The sequence below is a fragment of the Girardinichthys multiradiatus genome, chromosome 8 (assembly GCF_021462225.1).
Source record: "Girardinichthys multiradiatus isolate DD_20200921_A chromosome 8, DD_fGirMul_XY1, whole genome shotgun sequence".
In the NCBI taxonomy this organism is placed as follows: domain Eukaryota; kingdom Metazoa; phylum Chordata; class Actinopteri; order Cyprinodontiformes; family Goodeidae; genus Girardinichthys; species Girardinichthys multiradiatus.
In genome coordinates this window covers 16,753,311-16,772,335 of record NC_061801.1, presented here as the reverse complement: position 1 = coordinate 16,772,335, position 19,025 = coordinate 16,753,311, and the positions used below count along the sequence as shown (strand labels likewise).

At 38.4% G+C, this 19,025-nt stretch overlaps 1 protein-coding gene across 11 annotated transcripts in view; it reads left to right on the top strand.

Annotated features, from left to right (window-relative positions):
• Positions 1-19,025, top strand: part of cdk5rap2 (CDK5 regulatory subunit associated protein 2) — a 47,583-nt gene that overhangs the window by 3,434 nt on the left and 25,124 nt on the right. For 8 of the 11 annotated variants that reach the window (XM_047372420.1, XM_047372416.1, XM_047372421.1 and 5 more), the window contains exons 1-18: positions 9,590-10,761; positions 10,899-11,024; positions 11,123-11,242; positions 11,355-11,447; positions 12,240-12,458; positions 12,539-12,709; positions 12,827-12,937; positions 13,021-13,158; positions 13,246-13,425; positions 13,580-13,774; positions 14,786-14,977; positions 15,134-15,263; positions 15,352-15,491; positions 15,589-15,705; positions 16,428-16,571; positions 16,651-16,763; positions 17,420-17,559; positions 18,831-18,971. In XM_047372420.1, coding sequence (XP_047228376.1) covers positions 9,715-10,761; positions 10,899-11,024; positions 11,123-11,242; positions 11,355-11,447; positions 12,240-12,458; positions 12,539-12,709; positions 12,827-12,937; positions 13,021-13,158; positions 13,246-13,425; positions 13,580-13,774; positions 14,786-14,977; positions 15,134-15,263; positions 15,352-15,491; positions 15,589-15,705; positions 16,428-16,571; positions 16,651-16,763; positions 17,420-17,559; positions 18,831-18,971 — 3,517 coding nt within the window. In that variant the 5' untranslated portion in view covers positions 9,590-9,714. Of the gene's footprint in view, positions 1-521; positions 578-3,611; positions 3,674-4,304; positions 4,416-4,961; positions 5,039-5,179; positions 5,304-5,483; positions 5,663-7,255; positions 7,395-8,107; positions 8,162-9,589; positions 10,762-10,898; positions 11,025-11,122; positions 11,243-11,354; positions 11,448-12,239; positions 12,459-12,538; positions 12,710-12,826; positions 12,938-13,020; positions 13,159-13,245; positions 13,426-13,579; positions 13,775-14,785; positions 14,978-15,133; positions 15,264-15,351; positions 15,492-15,588; positions 15,706-16,427; positions 16,572-16,650; positions 16,764-17,419; positions 17,560-18,830; positions 18,972-19,025 lie in introns of those variants that run through there. The other 3 variants (XM_047372424.1, XM_047372425.1, XM_047372426.1) reach the window with 2 other exon arrangements.

Below are 19,025 nucleotides of genomic sequence, written 5' to 3'. Positions count from 1 at the left end.
CTGGTACATGATGTCACTTATACATCAATCCTTGTTTTTGTGTCTTCGAAGGGTCCTGCCATTAAACACATGCCTCCTCTTGCACCTTAACTAATACACTAAACAGAGTTTAGATGCTGAGAACATGCAGTAAACAGTTTAGTTCAGCATTTTAGTCACAGCTGTCAAGTTCTACAAGTCCAGTTCTTGGTCCCCACAAATAGAGAAACATAGCAGCACATACAGAAAGGAGTCTATGCCACAGTGAATGTAAATGAAGCGGAGCCATTCTTAAGCTATTTATGGAGCGTCCTTAGGGCTCAGTGGAGCTAGCCAGTATGAGTAATACATGACCAACATGCGTTTGTGTTTTTCACATACCGTAGTATTTAGTGTACACATTAGGCAGAACGTGCATTAACATTTTTTTGAAAGATTTTTCTTTTCTGTATCAACAGAATTTCTGGGAGAGATAACAGTAATACTGGTAAATTATTTTTGCTTCACAGCAGAACGATTAACAAATGACTGTTTGTTCCCAGCTGCCGACTCCCCGACTCCATAAATGCCGGAGAATATTCTTCAGACAGCATGACAGGTACAGTAAAGCTTTCTTTTGTTTACCTTCTGTTTATTTTCTTGCCAAGGTCTGTGATCCTCCTGTGTATTAATGAATGAATTCTGTTGCAAAGTTGTTATGCCCTCCCACAATTTTATCTACCAAAGCCTTACCAAGGCACTGCCAAGCTAATGTTAATCAGCCAACACATTTTTTACTACCGGTAAATAGTTATCCTCATTGCTGGATGCCAGTTATTGACAGATTTTTACATGCGAGTGAATAAAAAATATAGGTCATTATCCGCAACTATTTTTGTCCCGGTACTTTAACTGTATATCAACAGATGCAGAAAAATTTAGCATTTTATATCTTTAAGAAGAGCCACAGAAGCAGGGGGTCAGCTTTCACATGTGTGTGAAGATTTTGGGACATTTGAGTGGACACATTTGGTTTATTTTGGCTACAAATGTTAAACCTCTATTTTAAAAACAAAGAATGAAAGTAAATTTCTCTGCCAATTTAAAATCCTTATTTGTTTGTGCTAGGGTAATGGTGGTTTGTAGTGATCGTAATAAACGGTAAATATGGTTTGTGCTAATTTACGTAAAACCCTGACAGTTTCTACTAAGTACCACCACTTAACTCGCAGGTGAGGCTGTTAAGCGTTTTCTTCTGGATTTCTGAATTTTCATACTCACTTTTAGCAGGTCTCTGCAACTTTTTTGCTTTCCTTATTTGATTTTAGCTATTCTTTTTTTCTCTTTTTCACAGCTTTGATTAAGTTTATTTTGTTGACTTTACAAACAGATGTCATGTTGACATTATCTGCTGTTTTAAGTCTAATTGCTAGAAACTCACAAAATGAGAATATTTTCTTTTTGAACTTGCTCATCTGTTCTTTTATTATATTCATTTTTATTACTTAAATATACCTCTTTAGTTATTCAGCAAGTTTCAAAACCTGGTTCAGCTTCTTCCCTTGTTCCGTGTTATCATCCGATGACTTTTGTTGCCACAAAGCTTCTCCATCAGGTGATTGCCTCATGTAAATCTGGTTTTGGTGGTTGTGTTTGAAATATTGTGCAGTGTAAATATTTTTACTGGTTAGTCAACCTAAAAATGTATTTCTGCCTTTTGATAACTGTTTGTAAAAGCAATCGCTAACCTAATCTAGCAGTGTTTGTAGTCAAGTGTCATCTTAAGCCAGTTGAATTTATATTGGTTTGGAGCATTTCTCTTGGACTTCTTGTTGTTGTCTTAGTACTTAGTATTAGTAGTATTGGTAATTTTGTGGGACATAGGTTCTAAAGCACAAATGAAGGACAGTTGCATTTATTTCGCTATTGATTCCCCTTAATAAGTTACTCCTCCTTTTACTGTATCTTTTCAATATCCTCGCAGAATGTTGAAAATTGCAAGCTGCAACTGCTTTGATGTCCTGATGAAGCCTTCCTTAGCTTTGTAGGCAGCAGTTAGCTTTAACACTTGGTTCTGACCGGTGCCGAGAAGTATTTGAGTTAGAGAAGACGTAAAGTCGTTGACCTGCTGTGAAGGTTTCTGGTAACAAAAGTCTAATATCATGTGTCAAGAGTGACTAAATGTTCATATTTCCCATGTGTGATAATGCCCAAAATAGAAAAAAATAGAGTTCTTATGCAGCCTTGAAAAGCCTTGAGAAATGCATGGAATATGATTGTATCAGTTTCAAAGTCTGGAAAGCTAAGGGGAAATGATTATGGAACATGTTTCCAGACTGCCAAGGAGAAATTGGGTATATGTCCTAATTCACTGATCATGCTGTGTTTAATTATTGACACAGAACCCAAAGATAAATCCACACTCATTTGTATAAATTGTTGAATAATCTAATCCAGATATGACAAGTAAATCATGTAATAGATTTTGAAAAAAAAAAAACTGATGTAAGTGAGGCCTGATCATTACTAGCGAACTGGAAGCCAACTTCAGCTTTGGTTTGTTTCATTATTTGTAAAGTTTAAGGTAGATGTTCTAAAAACTGCAAATCTGAGCCTGGAAAAGAATGAAATAATAAATTGATTTTTTTTAGGAATCTCTAGAACATTTTTATGACCATTTGAGGAATACATTTTTAATATTTATGTGTGAACAATGTTTTATTAAGTTCTTTACAGCATTAAAATCAACATAATGCCTACATAGTAAGCTATGCTACTGCTGTTAACCCTCCTCTATTATTATAGAAAAACATTTTAGGGTATTTCAAAAGGATTTATAAATTTTTGAAGATATCTAGGATTTCAAAATGATGGCAAATAAGGCCAGTTCAAAAAGGCCAGGTCAGTTTTTTTATTTGTCGAAATCTTTGACAATCTGTGAATTATGTAGGGATTAGGCTAACATTTACTTTTATCATCTCTACACATAAAAATAAAATGAAGAAAATACAGGATAAAGCAAGTTTATTTGTTAAGCACATTTCTGACACAAGACAGTTCAAAGTGCATTACATGATGACAGCATATAAAAAGAAAATACATGAACAAGGACATTGCAGTGGCATAATAAAAGAATGGTTGTACTACAGACTGAAATTAATGAAAGTTTCAGTTAATAGTTTAAATAGAACAGTCAAAGAAAACTCTAAACAAATGGGTTTTGACCTTGATTTAAAAGAACTCAAAGTTTCAGCAAAAATATCGAAAGGTAACATGGAGTTCAGGAATAAATGTACAAAAAAATGCAAATAAGAGACTGTGAGAAACACATTATTTGGAGCCTGCGTTCTGTCGAGCAGGAACAAATCCTGAGTCAAGAGTTAGAGTTGGGAAATGTGTTGTTGTCATAGTGTTACATGATCAGCTGCTCACTGCTTCAGTTGGCTCGAACAGGGAAGCCCTCCAGAAGCTGTTTCACCTCCCATGTCTCTGTGCTCAAAAACTCCTTTCTCTTTTGCTTTCTTTCTCTGTAAAATAAAGGAAAGTGAAGGTGATCGCTTGTTGTTTTAAACTTGATGGCTTCTCTGTGTTACAGAATCTCTTTTGACGTTTCCCTTTAATGTGTTAAAAATGTGCTGTTTGCTGTTTTTCAGCTCCATCCTTTCCTGATAAGATGTCCCCCATCAAAGCTCTCACCATGAAGGACTATGAGAATGTGAGTAAATGTGTCATCTTTGAAATTTATTTCTAACATATAGACTGACGGTTGTTAAAGTTTGATTGCGCTAATAATAAAGAACTTATCGGCACATGAGAAGCTTGTTGATGTGAGGTTAGAACCTACTGCTAAAAGGACAAGTTATGAACCTGATCCACAATGTGTTATAAACCAAGCAATGCCATTTATGGACATTTGGTGATGAAGCATTTGTGTAGGAGGAAAAGGAGGAGGATTGAGGTGGGCTAAACTCTGCATTTCAGCATTTGAATGGAATGCGTGTTCAGGTTTTGGGATCGTGCTGCCGGCTGGCTCCATGATTAGAGGTTTACAGAGGGGTCCAGACTTCTACCTCCTCCCTTCAACAGTGCACCCAACCCCCACTTACCAGATGTATGCTGCTCTGACCCTCCAGCACAATGATGCACAGTCTGCTAAACACACACAAGGCTCCCTTCCTTTTGAAAATAACCATACACATGTCCCCTTTTAGCATTTATGTAAATTGACTTTTTTTTAACAGATAGTGTTTGAAAGAGTTGACTCCTTTGGGGAATTTGTTGCTACATGGATGTTTTAGAATGCAGTTGTATAATATGGTTTGATAAAATATTTTGTTGTTTAACAGCAAATCACTGCTCTGAAGAAAGAGAACTTTAATCTGAAGCTCCGCATTTATTTCATGGAGGAGCGCATGCAGCAGAAATGTGATGACTCCACTGAAGATATTTTCAAAACGGTATTATGTTTATTTAATTTGTATTAAATACATTGTTCCATAGAAAAAGCAAATCAGTGATGCATTGTATCCTTGGTCTCATTAGTAGATTGCACCAATCAGGCTTTTCTGATTCTGCAGTTTACTTTATAGAGATGGTAGTTTTGAAGCCAACAGTGTGAAGGAATTAAATAGTATTTCTTATTTACATATCAAAGCATATATCACTAAACTTCATCTGATTTTTATTAAACTCAAAAAACTGCATCAAAGTACATGCAGTTGGTTGATGCATTTATAGAGTAAAAATAGTGGGAGACAGTGGCTGATGTCGATGTCAGATTGGTGCATCCCAACTCAGTACTATTTTTATGTTTTTGGTTTGAACTTAATGTAATCAACATGTTGCATAAATGTACTCACACTTCAGGAAAAGATCAATTATTAACCAATTTGGTCATGTAACCAACGCAGTTCCCAGACTATTTAGAAGTATACCAGTGCAATGTAAATTTGTGTGTTCTCTCGGTTTGAGCTTGTTCTTTATAAAGTGCTAATTCTTTCTAGAACATAGAACTAAAGGTGGAGTTGGAGTCTATGAAGAGAGAGCTGGCTGAGAAACAGGAGCTGCTTGTGTCTGCATCGTACGTATCGTTTTGGTGTCTGGTCATCTAAGGTCACATATGCAGTATTAAAGTGGTTTCTGAAAACGCACCAACTAGTGGTCCACTGTTGGATATGGATGTGCTGGTTAACCTGATGTCCTCTGTGAATGTTCATTCCAGTAAAGCATTGGAAAGTCTAGCTGGTCGAGAGTCAGGAGAACCCCATCGGGTGAGAGAGCAAGCTCAGAGGGAGATGGACACATTAAGAGATGTGTTCAATAGAAGGATAGCAGAACTGGAACAGGTGAGTCCAAAATAATTTGAAAATAAACTTGAGGTTGTCTTATACTTTTCATATGCAAGATAAAGCTTCCCATGATTGCAACAATAGTTCTACAATGTGTTCAATTTCCCCTTTTTTAGCACTCTTACTAGTTCCAAATATATATTAGCATAAAACATAGCATCTGTTTCCTTTTTACAGTGTTTGCAGTCAGCTGGGGAAGAGGTTGAGAGGATGGCTGCCATTGCTGAACAGGAAAAGCTTAAGAGTATAAACATGGAGAGGCAACTTCAGGCTGCTGCTTCAGCTGGCATCGTTCCCCCTTTTTCTCTCCCCAGACCAGTACAGGATTTACAGCAAGCCCTACAGGAGAAAGACAAGTAAGAAAAAATCAGATTAAAGAAGTGGAAATATGCTTTTTTTCTGTTTCATGTAGCAGAGCTTAATGTCTTATTAAATTAAACGGTGGCATAATTAATCAATTCATCTTATGTATTTATTTGTCTTTCTTTTATTCATCAGTCTAAGATGAATCCTGGATCTTTGCAGAGAGCGATTTATATCCTACATTTAAAAACTAGTAGTTTAACTTATTTCATAGTGTTACTATTTGTTTTTAACCAAATAGAAACACTTTATTCTAGGACTGAATCAACACGTCAATCTATTATTAAAGAAGTATTAAACATATTTACACGTAATTACATATTAGAAATAAGTAAAAAGCCAAGCTAACAACCAAAATAGAGATAAAAAATAAACATGTGTCTTCTACTTTTAAGAATAAAAGGTATTTTTACTGTAAAGAAATTAAAATTCAGCAAATTTTATTATTTAAAGAATTAAGCCCTAATCGTTATCTAGACTGTATCAAACTTAATGAGACCTTGTATGAAAATATCTCTGCTTTAATTTGATAATATTTTATCCTATCTGGTTTAAGAGGAGGGGGGAAAAGGTCAAATTACTTTCTTTCAAATCCATTCTTATCTACTTCCAGATCAGTAGAGTACCAGAATTTTTTTCCAATTCGTGTCCATTTGGAAATGGTCCGTTTTGCTTTTTGGATCTCAGGCTGTCAGTCAGCAAGCAGGATAAACGTCCAACTCTACAAATATATTTTCTCTGTCAAAGTAGTCTTGGACCCATCCCCCTTAGGACCGGCCTGGGTTGCTCTGAGGAATGAAAGGAGGCTACAGGTGTATGTCTGACAGACCTGGGCGTGTGGATTCAAGGAGTCTTTTTGATCCTAGCCAGGACCACGTCTTGATATCACGGCAGATAAATGAAAAAGGTCACTAGCCACGCTTGGCTTCATATCAGTGTATGATATGTGAGCAATCTTTGAGGAGTTACATAAAAGATTGCTTGTCAGGAATGCTTATGGAGAAAAGGACTCAGGAATGCTGCAGAAAGAAACTCAGGCAATGTTTATGCAAACAAAACTGTCTCACTAGGCACAGCTCTATTGTGGAAGAAGCTTACTCACAGTAGATGCACTTTTAAAGGTCTCTCTCACTCCCAGATCTTTCTGCCACTTCTTGCATGTTGCTTTAATAAGGAATAAGCAAACAGGAAATGACATGCAGGACCAGAACACATTCAGGATGATGCGCTGGCAAATGATGTTTAAATTACAAAAGACAAGCCTCAACTCTCATATTCTTCCAAAGTCCTTATATTCATCACAAAGCTTAAAATGACAATGATCATTGTAACTATGCTGATGTTCTAAGCATAAAATTCATCATCATTTAAGGAAAGCATGTTTATTTAGAAGTGTAACACAATCATTAAGAGCTACAAAAATAAAAATTTTGAAAGAAACCTAGTCCATGTGTGTGCGTAACAGAGAAAACCTGACAGCACCCTCAAGGTCTTTGGTCTGTGCTCCCTGAATGAAAACAACTGGTAAATCATCTTTAACGCTGCAATACAGACACAAACTATATGTTTTTTTTTACTCATTTCAGCGTAATCGAGCAGCTCAAGATCACCGTAAAAAATCAGGAGGCTTTGATACAACAGAAGAGCAGCAGAGACCAACAGACAGATTCACCATCAACCAAACAACTCTCTGATCTTATCGCAGAGAAGGACCAGGAGCTTAAGGTATGAATTTAAAATGTTCATACAGATGAGTTTTTTTCTTAATCTTTTGTTTGTCATTACATATAAAATAAATCATCTAAAGTTCAACAAGTAAAATGTTTTCATGATACTGTCATGGGAAAAGCTAAGCAGAAAGTATTAATAGTTCATAGTGGAATACGACCACCTTTAGCAGAAATAACTTGGAACTTGAAGGATCGATGTGCTGCTGATGGTCTGAGTTTGGGCAAGGCTTAGCTGTTCAATAGTTGACCTGATATACTGTCAAGCAGAGTAGCATTCCAGTATATCAGGTCATCTATTAAATTTGCTCTAACATCCCCTCCTGGGAAGATTGTTATCTATGATTAAATGTATATATAAATATTTTACTTGTGAATAATCTTTCTTGCTGTAGAACTGTGGACTTTAAATTGGTTTGGAAATTGTCTTATAACCTTTCACAGATTGTCAGGCAGCAACAGTTGCTTTTCTAAGGTCATGGCTAATGTCTCCCCTCCTTGGTAGGAGGGTGATAGTCAGTTAATCACATGCATTTTAGTAGCTGCAACTGGCTGATACTTTACCTTTTTTATATCCTAAGGAAGCAGCAAGGGTGTATTTAGTTTTTTCCCCATGACTGACGAGAGTGATAGGAAGTTGGTTTTCAATTGTCTCTATATAAGCATCGTTAAAAGGACATATGAGTGACCTCTTGGCTGTCTCTTCCCCAGGTACTGAGGGAGGAGCTTTATAGAGAAAAAGACAAAGCACAGCCAAACCAGCAGGTTGGTGATTTTTTTAGACATTCCGAGTCTGAAAATGTTTAATTCTTTTGGCACATTGACGGTAATTCCTATCTGACCACTCACTGTGTTTTTCTCAAACCGTTTTTCCTTTGCCAGATCAGACTTTTATGTGTTTTTGGCAAGAAACCAAAATTCCAACAAAGCACAACTCTTAACAGTGAATCAATGTGTAACATCATTAAAATATATAGATGGCAAATGTCCATAGGCAATGTTCTAAGGAACAAAAGGTTTGCTGCTGTTGTGGCTCTCTGGAAACATTTAGCTGCTAGATTTATGTCTTGCTTTTGCCTAGTGTGTGTCTCATAGGGCTATTCTGTTGTTTTCCCTTCTTTAATAAGGAGGGACATTAGTCTTTCCTGGTGGTAAATTTTGGGGTTCGGTGTGTTGCCACTGGTTACACTTAACATTGCTATTACCAGTTGGGGAAGGGTGACTTTAGAGTAAAGGTGTTTTTGTTTTTTTCTTTCTTATTTGTCTGATACTGAAACATATACAGTGATTTCTTAGTTTGCCCTAAAGCATTAAATTGCATCCTGATACATATAAAGGGTTCTTTCTTATAATTATTCCTAATATCTTGGTTTCTGTATTCTGCATATATTTTAGGTCAGGGGTCAGAAACCTTCACAACCATTTTTACTTTCAGTCCAGCTGAACAAAATTTGTTTGGATCCACAAAAGCAACATAACTCTTCAAAACAGAAATGCTTGTTTTTTATCCAGTGTTTTTTTTTTTTGTCAGTAGTTCGCACAATGTTTTGGCATAATTTTCTATAAAGATCAAATGTCCCATTGATGAATCAATCAGCAATCAACAAATCAACATGCAAACACAATCCCTCTATTACATATCCCTTTCTGTCCTTTGACATTTAGCAAGTCAATCCACCGAGATCATGGGCCATGTGCGCTTTCAGATTGTGCAGCTGGGGTTGCAGAACCAAAGAGGCATGACTTACAACTTGCAGCATTCACCTGTATAAGACATGTGTGGGATTTCCCCTTCAGTTTATAGTGGTTATGGATTTAGTGACTACCTCCCAAGGGAAATCGGTGATGTAAAATTGCGTCGACTTCAACCATCCATTCTGTGTCGAAACCTTTCACTATATTGAGAGGTGGAATGAAAAGAATGTCATCTTTTATTCCAGCTGCTATGCAGGATATTAAGCACAACAATGACCACATGCACAGAGTAGACCATTTTGCTTGACACATTTTAAAGCATTTTGAAGCAGTCTGGCACTGGCCATAACACTGATAACTGCAGCAGTCTCAGGATTTGATCTGGCTGAATACGTGAGGGAGAGTGAAAGAGAGGCAGGGATTATTAGGGCTTAGGGCTTATAGTGCTTTGCACTCAGTCATTCTCCTCTACGCTCTGCTCGCTGATGGAGGGAGAAAAAATGCAACATGGCTGGACTATATCTGTTAGGATGATGACCATTAAGTCAAGGGACACTTGATGTGGCAGGCAAAAATCTTTTGGACTTATCTGAGGAGGGCGATTGTCGAAGATCCAAGGCTCCATGAAGGACCCGTGTCGTATATGTGGTGTTCGTCTGGTGGGAGGCCAATGCCGCTGGATATTTAGTTTATCAGGGAAGAGGAAGCTACAGGTCATCCTGTCCCATGTGCTGGGCCGTGAGGTGATCCGTGATGGCCGTGGAGAGTTTCTCTGTGGAAAATGTGTGTTCCAACTAGAGAAGGTTGTTCAGTTTGATATTAATATCAACCAGTTGCAGGATGAACATAGCAGTAAGATTCAGAAACTCCAGACAGAGAAGGAACACCTAATCCAGTGCATCGTGCATGTCTACAGCAGAAACAACCCTGGGAGTAGTGCCAGGGGAAGCACCCGCTCCAAGACTCCTCTCAGGTCCTCTGAGGTTGGCAGTCCTGATGTAGAAGCTGCGTGTCAGCCACCCCATGAAGGACTGCTTTTCAGGGAACGTGGGAGTGTTGATGGGGAGAATCGCATAAGAAGGTGTGTGAGTCTGGATAGAATCATCAGTAAAGGAGCACTAACTGGGCGCATTGGCCTTCGGAGCAGCAGACTGGGATCAGGAGCTGGGCTAGATGGATGTATGAGGAATTATGGACTCAGTGGCACACGTCACCGTTCACAGAGCATGTACCTTGATTTAGTGCAGCGTAAGGGAACGCCATCTAGACAAGGATTTAAAAGTCACTCCACTTCGCTACAGTCTCTTAACAAAGACTCCTCCTCAGACCAGCCTCCAGATCCTCAATGCAAAAGAAAACTTTGGGGCTCAAAGTTGCCTGTTTCTGGGCATAGTACCAACAGTGACCCAAGAAGAAAAGTTCAGCTAAAAGCAGTGCTCCACAAGCCCTCAAATCAGCCATCTGTAATCTCTGACCTAATCCAGCTCCTGCGCTGCCTCTCTAAGCACCAAGTGTCTGCCCCTTCAGGCAGTCGTATTCCTGTGCTGAAGAGGTTAAATGCTGGCTCTGTCATTACTCGAGCTAAGCTAAGAAACAGAGAAGCAGAATGGAAGTCTCTGCATAACCTCGCTGAAGAGTTTAATGATGAATACACCCCTGTCAAAGTAAAGGTAGTTAATGTCAGTAATACTGTCTGGGCCAGTCTGTATTTTGAAGGGAAATGAAAAATGCTTCACTAAGCATCCTGCTAGTAACTTATTTGATTTGATTTTTGTTCTCTGTTCTTGTGTGTGTGCCCTTTGAAAAGACTAAGAAGAGTGATGTTAATCGATTGGAGTCCATCAATAAAATGCTGACTGAAGAGCTCAACCGGGTAAAAAGCACCAATGAAAACTTGAGAAAAACACTGGAGGATTCCCAGAATCACAACAAGGTACATAAGAGCCATTACATTCTACTCAATTACATATTGTCTAAATAATATGAATATGTGACTTTATATAACATCACAATGCTGTTTGCTGTGGACAGACCCTGTCTGTGACTGTGGAGGAGACGGAGAATGAGCTTGACACAGAGAAGAAAAATGCTTTAAAACGAGATAAAACAATCCAAGGGCTTACCCAAGTCCTCAGAGAAAAGGAAAAAGAGGTAAAAATACATTTTAGAAACAACTCCGTTTTGCAATGGACAATTCAGCTTTTAATGTACTATCACTGTTTAAACTCATGCCATGCTCTTAAACTGTTTGCGTATTTTACAGATTGAGGAGCTGTGTCAGGAGATTGAGGACAGGGATGACACTTTGGCAAAGGCCAGGGAAGCTGCACATAAAGCACAGCTGCAGAAATACCAGGCATGTCATTAGCTCCTACAGTTTGTTACAGGAACTAATGCATCAATCCTTCACTCTACATCCTGATAGCAAATGAGGACTTATGGCGTTCTCTTTCATCTCTGTCTGTATATTGATACATTTTCAAACCGTTTTTAAAGTGTTTTTAGCCAGTTTTGTACAACTTTGAAAAGCTGATATGGATTTAGTTTGAATCTGATTGCTCTTTAAGAATAGCATTAAAAACCTGAGTGGCCATTATTTTTATTAGGAGCAGAGATGACGTCATGCCATGTATGTCAGAGAGCAGTTGCTAAAAAATGGGTTTTTACTATTAGTTTTAAACATAGACAAAATGGATTGCATAGTGGATCTCCAAAAGGTTACCAAAGTTTACTTATCATCATGTTCCATTACAGAAGGAGGAACAGCAAAACATTCAGCCTTCCTGTTATCTGCTGAAGTATTGCACTCTCTCTGTCACAGTCTCTGCCTGAATAATCCCAGCATGTCGTAGAATATACACCTTCCACAATTTCACTGAAATTGAAAATCACCAACCGTGAGTCTTCCATAGTCACTACTTCCACACCTAAGTATGTTGATGTAAGCACCACCTGGTGGCTCTTGTGTATTGTGTGGTTACTGATCGGATATTGGGGTCCTGACAGCCCGGTCCCTGGTCAGGGCAGCTAAAGCTGAAAATCAGCTGATTCATATCAGCAGTTGCTTGCTTGGTGCGTCTCTCTATTGGTAAAAGAATTTTGCCTACGAATGTAAAATATTAAATCAAACCTTTTTTGTTTTATTCAGGGGGTGGAGGAGCACCAAAACCTGTTCATGGAAAAACAAATGGAGTTGGCCCAACTCCAGGGGGAACACCATGCCAAGGTGCTTGAAGCCCAAAAACTACAGCGTGCCCTGGACAGAAAAGAACAAGAACTTGCCAACTTACAGCAGACAAAGGACCAGCTTGAAATGGAACTTGAAGACCTGCAGCAACAGAAAAAGAAAGGCGACAAAGCCCTAAATGTAAAATAGCACATGGGCAATTACTGTCTTTACATATTTGTGCCCAAAAAATCTTTTCAGCTGATCATTTTCTTCTCCAGGATCTTGCCAATCAGCTGAAAAAGTTGAGCGGCGAGATGAAAGAAAAGCAAGGTGCTCTTGAACAGCAGTACCAGGAGTTGCTGGAACAAACCAAAAGAAAACTGCAGAGCCATGAAACCATCATCCAGAGGCTCACAACCACACTGGCTGATAAAGAGCAGCAGCTACAGGTGACGCAACTTTCACCAATAAATGTTGAACCAAAGGTTCACATTGATTTACATAAAAATAAATTGAATTTGGAGCAATGAAACTTATGTTTAACAGTGTTTTACGGCGTTTATCAGGAGTACATAAACATGGTGAGAGACTTGGAGCAAAGCAAAAGCCCCTGCAGTAATGACAGCATGCTCACCAAGCTGCGCCAAAGGCTAAAGGAAAAGGAGAGTGCCCTGGAGGTGGGTGTGCCTTTAATGTTATCTGGTCACTAGACAGACTGCAGCCTGATTTATTTTGACACTTTTTGTTTGCCCTTCTACAGCAAGCTCTTGATGAGAAGTTTGCTGCCATTGAGGAGAAAGACAATGAGATCCACCAGCTGCAGCTGTTGTTCCGAGAAAAGGAAAGAGACTTGGACAGACTTAATAACCTTCTCAGTCATAATGAAGAAACGATCAATGTGAGTAACTTTTCACTTTTTTTTTTTTACTGGAAAATCTTACAAACCAAATTAACTTCATATATAGCCATTTTTCTTTTCTTGCAGGATTTTGACAGTCTAATTAAGGAAAAAGATGTGGAGCTGCAACATCTTGCCAACACCCTGAAGAACCTACAGAGAGCCAAGCAAGATGTGGAAGACAACCTAAACAGATCACTGAGGGAGAAAGACTCTATCATCCACCAGCTACAGCTCTCCTTGGAGGGCAAAACTAAAGATATGGAAGTTAGTAGGCCAAATTATTTTTCTTTATTCTTCCTTTGATCTATCAATGAGCTATAAGGATTTTAGCTTTCAAACATTTGTTGTCACATCGGACTAATTTCAGTCTGGTCTGTAAATCAGGTTGTATTGTCTCTAAATCTGTCCCTTTGTGCAGGAAATGGCAGACAAATTGCTGAACCAGTCACAAACTCATGCTCGGGACCTGGCTGAGCAGATGGGCCAGAGGTTGAAGGTCACAGAAACGATGTTGTCTGAGGCTGTGAAAGCCAGAGAAAGACTAATAGTTGACAATGAGAGTGCTGTGGAGGGGCTGTTAGCTACAATTAGCAGCAAGGACCACCTTCTTAAGGTCAGTTTTCAATAATCGGGGTTCCTACCTAGTCTAGGGAAGTCAGGGAATTGATTTAGGTATTTTCCAGGTTTTCTTTGTATAGAAGAAGTAAATTCGAGTATAAAAATGTTTGGATTTCCAATTGTTATTTTGTTTCAAATTGTCTAAAAATTCTACCCACCATCTGTCAATTTATTTATCTTGGCCTTTGTTTATTATCTATCCATCCTATTAGCTATCCGTCCTTCCAACCTTTTGTTCGTCCATGCAATTGTCAATCTTTGTCCATCTACCCATCTTTCCTTATGGTCTGTGGTTTTAGGTGGTACCATATTTAAAACAGGACCAATGTAGAAAATGTAGAAATAAATTCGTGGTGAACGTGTGTGTGTGTGTGTGTGTGTGTGTGTGTGTGTGTGTGTGTGTGTATATATATACATACACACATTTATAATATACATTTAATTTCCCTTTGGGATTAATAAAGTATTTTTGAATTGAATATATATATATATATATATATATATATATATATATATATATACACACACAAACACACACACACATATGTGTGTGTGTTCAGAGGAGAAATGGAAACCTGGAAGCCTGAATAATGGAAAGAATATGTGGTTCCATTAGAGAAACTTTGGGGAATGCGTTACATCGGGTCAAATCCCAGGCGTTACCTGGCACCTTAACACACAACGGGTGTGCCATGCTGACATATGTCAACAAAATGGATCACTGTGTTCAGCCATTGATGGTTTAATCAAAAGTGTAATTTTTGAATAGATCAGATTCAAAAATGATCGCTGTTGCTGTACGTTGGAACATCAATAAGATGCCAGTTGGTGCAGGTTATTTTATAGAAAATAGTAGGGGTGTGTTTTCTGGTGCTGATGTGTTTTTCTTATTAAAGATCAGAAGTTTGGATTTAGCATGAAAATGTGAAGAATTGATTTTTTTTACTGCCAAACATAAAAAAATCATACCTTCGTATTACGTTGATGTGCTGTTTTCTCTCCTAAGGAGTCTGCTGAGCACTTTAACCGCATGCTGTCTGAGCGCGCTCAAGAGATTCAGGAACTGAGGAAGCAGTTGGCTGATAAGCAACAGGAGCTTGCCAAAGCTGAGAAGCAAAGCTCGTCAACAACCCAAGAAAGTTATTTAGAGACTGCAGAGCTAAGAACTCTGCTTGCGGAGAAAGACAGCCTCATTGACGTAAGATCCTTTAAAGACAACAAAGTCATACTGCTGTTAAGTTGTCCTTGGCTTGAAATATTCACAAATCGTGAATGAAAAACACAGTTTATTTGGTTACTTACTTTAAACAATTCAGATGTTATCTTGTATGTGTTTGAATGTTGTATTTTGCAGAAGCTTCTGCAGAGGGGTCAGGAGAGAGATAGGTTCTTGGCGGAGATGAGTCAGAATGCCGAGGCAGATCATGTGTTGGAGCTCAGGCAAACCATTCAGATCATGCAAGAGAAACTTGATGACAGAGAAGGTGAGACTTTGGTGTCCTTTAAATCCTCATTCTGAAGTTGCTCTTTTCTATTGGTCCTACATTTGCTTCTATTTTGTCTCATTTGAAGCTGAGCTATCTAGGAGAAACAGCGAGGATAATCAGGAGAACATTGCATTCTCCAAGAAAACAATTGTTGTCCTGAAGAAGGAACTGGCACAGAAAACTGAAGCATTGAACAAAGCACTGAAGAGGGAAAATGAACTGAAGGTCTGTGAGCAGGAAGCAGCTTTTCACATCCAGTGCTGGGATAGTGTTACCAAGAGTTTATTTATTGGTTTTCTGTGTCATTTATTTTTAATTCCAGATTTCTTTGGCTGATCTCCAGTCTTTGCTCTCTGAGCTCGAGGGTCGCAGCGACGGTCAAGCTGCCAACATTGATTCCTTGACGGCTACACTGAAGACCAAGGATGAGATTATTAATGTAAGAAGCCCTACAAAACTCAGTAAATGGAAGGCAGGGTTCCTACACAGCCTTGAAAAGTATTGAGTTTTATTCAGGTTTTCAAGTCTGGACAAGTATGGAAGAATGTTTGTATTTCTAGTGTATCACCTGTATATTATAAATATCTGAATGTCTACAAATAAGCGCTTTCAACTAGGTTGGTCCTTAGTATGGCTTTTATATATACAATGCACATACGTCCAGTCTATCAGTCTGTCCATCCATTTATCCATCTGTCTTTCCTTCCTACACTTTTCCTACCTACTACTGTTTCTTGATGTGATTGTTTTTGTTTCTTTTAAACTTTCCATCCTTGAATCCTGCCTTTTTTGCCATTTTTCCTTCCTTGCTTACTTCCATTTAATCCTTCCCTCCTTGAATTCTTTAATCTGCCCTTCCTTTCTTTCCTCCTACAATCTTTTTTCCATCCGTCCACCCATCCGGAGTGTTTGACCACTTTAGATATATTTGACACAAATTTATGGTGACCTTTTGTATTTTAATTTTAAAAACAGGCCAAAGAAATCTAAAAAATCTGGAAATAAATCTGCAAATGTATTGAAGTTTGGAATGTGTTGGCCATTAAAGCAAACAGTGACTGGGATTAAAGGGATTTTCCTCAGATGAAATTTGAATTTCTGGCTAAAGAAGACTGTATAAAGTTTAGAGGCTAATCATGGCTTATTTTTGATTTCGAGCAGGTTCTCCATCAGCGCCTTGGACAGGGGAGTGGAAACCGAACTGATTCTACTCAAGATCATCTAATTGGCACCAACATGGATAGATCCCTACCTGTACTTCCTCAGAGAGAAAGAACCATGATAGGAGGAGATAGCCAGCAAGATGTAAAGCTTTAATTACCTTCTCAACACATGCGTAACATTTTAAACTCACTAGTAAGATGGTTCGTGTTTTTGCCCTCAGGCTTTGCCTCATCTTTTAGCCCTGCAGCAGGAGCATGATGCTCTAAACAAAGCCCTTAGAGCTGAACAACAGCTGTACTCCAGTTTAGTTAGGACTGTGAAGGAGCAGGATAGGTAAGGAATGGTGCAACGAGCTGATATGTCTTAAAATAATCAAAATAACAAAATTACTACTGTTAGCGATCCACCGGTCAGACTTTTACTGGCTAATATCGATTTCCTGTTCTCTTTAAGGCCTAGCCTGCCCAGCCTGACTTTCTTTTTAAGGTTTTTATAACCCAAACAAACTGATTTGTGTTTTTGTTTTAATTCAACAATTAAATGTAACACAAAATCACCATAAAGGGGAAAAAAAACTGTGCTGCCGGCTTGTTTATAGAGGAGGTAGTTTTGAATCCGACCAAACCTGAAGGGATTAAAAGATTATCTCCATGCATCAAAGCACATGTCCCTGACCTGTACCTGATTTATACTACATTTATAACAAAGTACATAAAAACACCCTGTTTTTTGATCTACCAATAGACTGAAAAAGATAAGAATTTACAGTTTTAATACATTTAGTAGCAGAGGAAATAAATCATATTTTACAGTATTTGACCTGGTGAACGCTGGCTAGAGCCGAGCAAAGAAAAATTAGCCAGTTTCAGTCATGGCTCATTGATCGGTGCATGGCTAACAACTTTAAAATAAACAATTTGGTGACATTCAGGACTGATTTAGACTGTGTGCATAGGTCTTAACTTTGTTGATCCCCATGTGTTTTCCAGTGCCCAGCGTCTCCATGCTCTGCAGCTGGAACTGACATCAGTTCAGCTTCTCAGGCAGCAGCTAGAAGACAGCATCAAAACTAATGAGGAGCTCAGGGATGACTTGGAGAGAGAGATACAGAGAGCCAAGCTCAGAGAAGGTGCAGTGCAAACACACTGGGTTGTGGATGAGCATGATGATTAAACGGAGAGAAAAGACAAGAAGGGAAGGGAAGCAATTATCTTATTGTCAGAGTGTACAGCTTCTAGGAAACACAAAACTGCCTGTCATCTTTGTCTCGTCATGACTCAAAACATCACACCTGGTTGAAAAGCTTGTGGCTCCTCTTTGTCTGTTTGTGCAGCATGCATATTTGCTTCATCCCCTTCTCATCTGTGTTTGCTCAATGCTTTGTACCTAACCATCTTTTCATCTGCATGTCTTTGTCTGTACCAGAGATGCAACTTATTTCACCAAATACATGTATTCTTCTAAAACCCATGAAAAATAAAATAAAAACTAACGCCACTGTTGCTCTATCTTTTCTCTGTTCTTCTCTTGGCATTTTGTTTGTGTGCACATCAACTCCATCAGCCCTGTTTTACTAATCTAACCATTCCAACCATCTGTCTGGTTACATATAAACAAATTATTATATAACAGTTTCAGTAAAGGATTTAACTAAATCCTCATCCAGTTTTCCAAGACGCTACAAAGTAAATACTTCCATGAGTCACTTGAATGTAACCTGACTTCAACGTACAGCCTGATTTAAACCATCACTGAGGGTTGTCTAAACGTCATAGCTCAAGTGTCTGTCTAGATGCCTGCGTGTACTCATGCCAGTGGACATATTAAATGCATGCTCCTCCCACAGCGTGATCCACAGGGCAGCAGGTGTATAAATAGGTCAGCTGTAAGTAAAGCACCCATGGCTTACATTCTCACTGTGTTTAGGACAGATGAGGCAGGCTAATTGGCTAATTTCCACATCTCAGCTTTTAGTTTCATGATCATTCAAATTGACAGATATCTAAAATTAATTATAAAATAAGCTGTTTTTTACAGTTATACATGTATGTGTGTTAGTATAGTTACACTTTTAGGTCTGAAATAAGGATATTATCATTATGCCAATTTATTATCAAAATCTCTGAAGTCTTAATTATTTATTTTATTATTGTTAATCCTAATTGCCTAATGTGTGAATTACTCAAATAAAATAATCTCATCTATACTGGTCCACATGCAAAATGTCTATTTAATAGATATGAAATCAAATGCTTTATGTAAATTCTCAGCAATATTTGCTTTTTAAATTTGATTTAAAATTTGCATCGCTTTAAAGTGGTGTTTGGAACACAACCTTCACTGAAATATAAATAGAAATGTGGTAGAGTTGTAGATGAACCTGCATGTGGATCTGTTTAGGTGTGGACCTCATTGATCCTAAAGAACTGGAGAGCATGAGACATCAGCTGGAGGATGCCCAGCGCTGGAATGCATCACTGCAGGCTCGCTTGGGAGCGATTCAGAACCGTGGAGGAGGAGTTGGTGGAACCAGTGATGGTGGTAAGACTAGAAACACACCAGAGTCTTACTGTACTGATCTCGCTAATGTTTACT